This window comes from Thalassophryne amazonica, chromosome 14, assembly GCF_902500255.1.
Source record: "Thalassophryne amazonica chromosome 14, fThaAma1.1, whole genome shotgun sequence".
In the NCBI taxonomy this organism is placed as follows: Eukaryota; Metazoa; Chordata; class Actinopteri; order Batrachoidiformes; family Batrachoididae; genus Thalassophryne; species Thalassophryne amazonica.
The window spans coordinates 75668206-75673250 of record NC_047116.1 but is presented as its reverse complement, the minus strand read 5'-3'; the positions used below and the strand labels follow the sequence as shown (position 1 = coordinate 75673250).

The 5045-nt window shown below is 42.4% G+C and overlaps 1 protein-coding gene across 1 annotated transcript; it reads right to left on the bottom strand.

The window, feature by feature from the left end:
* Window positions 1-1793: 1793 nt before the first annotated feature.
* Window positions 1794-3122, bottom strand: olig2 (oligodendrocyte lineage transcription factor 2). The gene is made up of 2 exons (XM_034186281.1): window positions 3102-3122; window positions 1794-2618 (listed from the first exon to the last, which is right to left on the bottom strand). Exon 2 carries the CDS (start codon window positions 2613-2615, stop codon window positions 1800-1802), a length of 816 nt encoding a protein of 271 aa, XP_034042172.1. The 5' UTR covers window positions 2616-2618; window positions 3102-3122; the 3' UTR covers window positions 1794-1799.
* Between the last annotated feature and the right edge of the window lie 1923 nt (window positions 3123-5045).

The window sequence follows — 5045 nt, the reverse complement described above, 5'->3', positions numbered from 1 at the left end:
GAAAAGAGAACAAACGTCATATAAATCACGTCAAACATGCTGCATGTTGATCCTGTGGTGGACGTGTGAATTTTAGTCCAAAAACTGCATTTTTAAAAATCTTATGTCCTCAGTTCATGAGTTCATCAATGTGACAGCCACTCTTTTGTGGATATTGTGATTGAATGACTGAGTGAGTGCTTTCTCACTTGCTCTCAGGCTCACTCGCAGTGAGTGAGCAAATGAATCTTCAAGTGAATGAATGAGCAAAAGAGGGAGTGGGCAAGTCAGAGTGAATGCATGAGTGAATGAGCAATGGGCAGATGAATAAGCAATTGAGTGAGTGAGTGAGTGAATGTGTTGCGAGCGAGAGTGAGTGAGTGGGCAAGCAAATGAATGAATCAATAAATGAATAAATGATTGCATGAAGTAACGAGTGAATGAATGGCTGCTCGAGTGCATATTATTCTGTTGAAGTTCGTATTTTAATTTTGTGTTTATGGTGTTAGTTTGAATGGTCCTTTCTGCATGTCCACATAATTTAAATTGAACTTTTTAAAATTAAAATTAGAGCTTTTTGCTGTCCTGTTATGGCCTCTGAAACGTCAAAAGTTGAAGGACTTTGAATAATTCAGTTGCACTAATGAGAAGAATAAACAAATCTGTGTGTGAATATTCAGACATTTGTTTCCGTCCCTCTCTTTCAGAGCCTTTGGAAAACATTTTACGCACGGAAGCTTCTTCCCACTCAGCTTTGCGGCGAATGTTTCTCTAAAAGAAAAACATTTAAAAAGGCCAAAATGCGTCAGTGACGTCACACACGAAAGATCACCAAACTGTATTTAACCTGAAAAAGCCTGTGTGTCAGCTTCAGAACATTACAACGTCATGATGCAGCAAACTGTCTTTAATATTTGGTGCGCAAAATTAAAGCACCAAAAACTGACAATAACGAGCGCCCCAATAAAATAATGTTTTTGTATTAAAAAAATGTCATGAGGTGGAAGTCTATAATATGATACAGTATTAAAAATAATAAACAATCAGCAACTAAACAGGCAATATGTTTGAATTGCGAATTTATAATATATATATTATTGAGGCTTTGTCTTTCGTTTTCATTTGCTCAGTGTTAAGATTTTTTTGTAATATTTCACGCAGAAAAAGAGGGATCGAAAAAGTATCCTGAACATTCGTAATTATGTTACCTGCAAATCTAAATTAGTGTTTTAAAAGCTCAGTTTTACACAGAAATATTTATTTTATTGTGAAAATCGTTAAACAACAGCGCCGAACCTTTTTCAATAATTATCTTTATTTTCCATTTAAAACCCCCACAACAAATCAGAAATTACTTTGAAATTCCCACTGAAAATAAGTCAATAAATATTTTCTCTTTTTGAATTAAAAAAATAAAGAAGTGGTGTTTCTTTGCGTCAGGGCGGTGACTGAGCCTGGAAAACAAACAAAGGCTGAATGACAGAATAAAAGCACGTGTCCTCCCGCACATTAACAACACTCTATAGATAATATCTCAAACTATTTAGACGGATCAATATCTACATATTTACACCTTCGCGGTTTGTTTCAAGTTGGGAATTTTCCCCTGACGGGATGGAAAATACAAATAATCACCAGCGACTGAAGCGTTCTTTAAATAATTCTACATAAGTTGTTTCTGTGAGGAGAGAGAGAGAGAGAAAGAAGTTACAGATGCGGTTAATAACAAATACTAAGTTAGTTTGAAAAAGTAAAATGTCCGGGTTCCCACAGCGAGGAGAACCAGAGATGAACAGAAAAAGTTGGCGGTGTGTTTGGAGTCACTTGGCGTCGCTGGACAGTCTGGGCATGGTGACGGTGCTCATGCTGGACACATGCGGCGGCGGCACCTGGCACATGCTGCACGGGCACGGCATGCCGGTGCCCACGCCCCAGTGCTGGAAGCCGCTGGCCAGCGGCCCCGCGCCGGCGCCGGGCGCTTTCAGGAGTCCGTGATGCGGTCTGACCGAGGTGACGGCGGAGATCCCGGGAGCGGACAAGGAGGCGGTGGAGACGGGAGGGAGCAGCGGGTGGTGCACCGCCGGGTGGGAGGCGTGGGTAGCCGCCGGGTGTGCCGAGACGGGACCAGCGTGTGCCATAGCGCCGCAGGCGGACGGGTGGAAGCCGGCGTGGTGGCCGCTGCTGCCGTAGATTTCGCTCACCAGCCGCTTCATCTCCTCCAGGGAGTTGCTCAGCATCAGGATGTAATTTCTCGCGAGCAGAAGCGTTGCAATTTTCGAGAGTTTGCGCACGGAGGGTCCGTGCGCGTAGGGCATGACCTCCCGGAGCCCGTCCATGGCCACGTTGAGGTCGTGCATCCTCTTTCGCTCGCGGCTGTTGATCTTGAGACGAATGGTTTGCAGCTCGCTCTCCGACAGCAGTTTGCGGTCTTTCTTGGACGCCATCCTGAGGGACAGGGAGTCCTCGTCGCTGGCGGAGAGCCCGCGCAGGCCGGGCACGTCTGACGGAGAGTCACTCTGCGTGGACGACACAGCTCCGGAGAAACCGTGGACCGACTTCTTCAGCGTGGACATGAAGATGTCGTCCACTTCGGGGGAAGACGGTCTGCTGGACACGCGGCTTGTGTCTGAGTCCATGTCCTCGTCCAGCTCTGAGGACACAACAGATGGGACACACACTCTTAATTTATGGACACGTCGCATGTGACAGTTAACTTTAATAAAGTGTGCGCTTTTCTTGACAATACGCACATTCCAAATTAAAATATGTATGTACGTTTGCTGGACCTCACTTTCCTCCTCCTGATCAACAAATAATGTTAATCATTTTACTTATTTTTATTTTATTTTTTCAAAAATATTTATAAAATATTTACAGCGAGTTCAACGCAAAAATCTTGCCAATAAATAAATAAATAAATAAAATAAAATAAAAATAGGGTGGGTCCTGGATTAAAATTCATCTACATTTCTCTTCATCTTTATCATGAATTAATCACTAATATATTAACTCTGACAGGTGACCGTCACACGTGGTCATTTGACAAATTATTTTAACTATCATGCGCTTCATGTTCAAAAACTCCAAAACATAACTGCCTCTGAAAATGCATTAAAACTTACCAGTGTGATTTCCCAGCCACAAAAAAATCCACTTGTTAGTCCAAATCGCATCTGACAGCCCATTTGGCACGGAGGGGCGCAACCTGCGGCTTTTATAACGGGCCCGGGCGTTCCGACACGCCCTCCCCTCCTTGCGACTAATCAACTCCACGCGGGCAGGGGGGAGGCGGGTGTAACTACCGACACGCAGCAAATCAGACGCGCTCTCCCACACAAGGCCCCTTCTTGTGAAAACGTTGGCCCTCGTGGATTTTACTGTCAAAAAGAAAACCACACTTAAAACTGTCAGATCTGAATATTAATTTGGGGTTTTCCTGTCCGAAAATAAATAAAGCACAGACATTGTTGTTTACACAAAAAGTAATGTTAATTTGTTGTTCGTTTTGGAGATGAATGAAAGAAGTAATTTACAACATTTTATTTATAAAATACTGAGTAATCAAAAAGCGTCTAATTCCGGTTTTTAAACCTGTCTGTAGCCGCCACCAAAATAAACAAACGGAACAATTAACTCGTGCAGTATGCAGCCGTTAGTGTGGAAAATCGGTTAAAGCCAACAGCTGCCGCGTAACGTAAATTCATCTTAACGTTAATTAAGCACGTGGCTAAAACTAACGGTTAGGATCCGTACCGTCCAGTGAGCGGCAGCACTGCGGCCTCCTGCTGGTTCCGGGTAGCAGAAGGGCCGAACCCATGATTGTCTTATTACTTAACTCAAAGTGACAGCAGCATTGTGCAGAAGCAAGGACAGATTTACACAGTAACTGTCCCTGTGATCTGTTTTCATAAGGACACATTCATCTCTGAAATTAGAAAATCAATCCATTCACCAAGCGAAAAAGTTACATGGACAGGCTCAGTTATACATAATTAAAAATCAATAATAATAATAATAATAATAATAATAATAATAATAAAGTTCAGTTTATTTTTAAACGAAACTAATAGAAAACCCAAAATTTTCAAATTGTGTCATTTACCTAAGAGACACAGGAATCTATGGCAGCGGACACAGAGAGGAGGTCAAACTCCACACAAAAAGGACAGTGGGGGACGATGCCACGACCTTCTCATTGTGACACATTTGTGCTAACCACTAATCCACCGTGCTGCCAAATGGAGTAATTAAATACAAATGTATTTTTGAAATGAAAATGTGCATTCTATTTTGTAAATGATGATGATGATGATGATTTTAAAATTTAATTCATTTTTAAAATTAATTAATTTTTTGTTTTTCTTTGTTTTTAAACCTGTGAAGTGTCCTTGAGCATTTATTGTTAAAAGCACTATACAAATAATAATAATAATAATAATAATAATAATAATAATAATAATAATACGGCCGCACGGTAGATTAGTGATTAGCACTGTTGCCTCGCAGCAAAGAAGGTCGTGTGATCGCATCCCACCTGGTCCCTTCTGTGTTTGCGCTTGCGCGGGATCCCTCAGGATCCTCCAGCTTCCTCTCACTTCCACAGACAGGCAGGTTAGGTTAATTTGAAACCTGGGAGTTTGTTTGTCTGTATGCTACCAGGGTGCACCCCGCCTCACGCCCCATGACTGCTGCGATATAGGTTCCAGCCCCCTCGAGACCCGTAATTGGAGTAAGGGGTTGAAGGTGTGTGTGTGTGTGTGTGTGTGTGTGTGTGTGTGTGTGTGTGTGTGTGTGTGTGTGTGTGTGTGTGTGTGTGTGTGTGTGTGTGTGTGTGTGTGTATACCGTTAATTTAGGGTCCCGATGCATGGTGAAATCTTTGACCTGCGCAGCGCATGGGCAAAGTCATAGTACAACCCTCGTGATTGACAGCAATGAATAATGCAAAAGTTTTGTTCCGTTTTGCCGTTACCATGACGCTCAGTAAACTACGTCCACTGATTTCGAGAAATGTGGTTCAACTGTTTCAACTGTTAGCTAATCAGAAAATATAATTTAAGAACGGCGT

What these genes read in the sequence shown, in the direction of transcription:
- olig2 (XM_034186281.1), bottom strand. Translation starts at nt 2,615, where the DNA reads ATGGACTCAGACACAAGCCGCGTGTCCAGCAGACCGTCTTCCCCCGAA.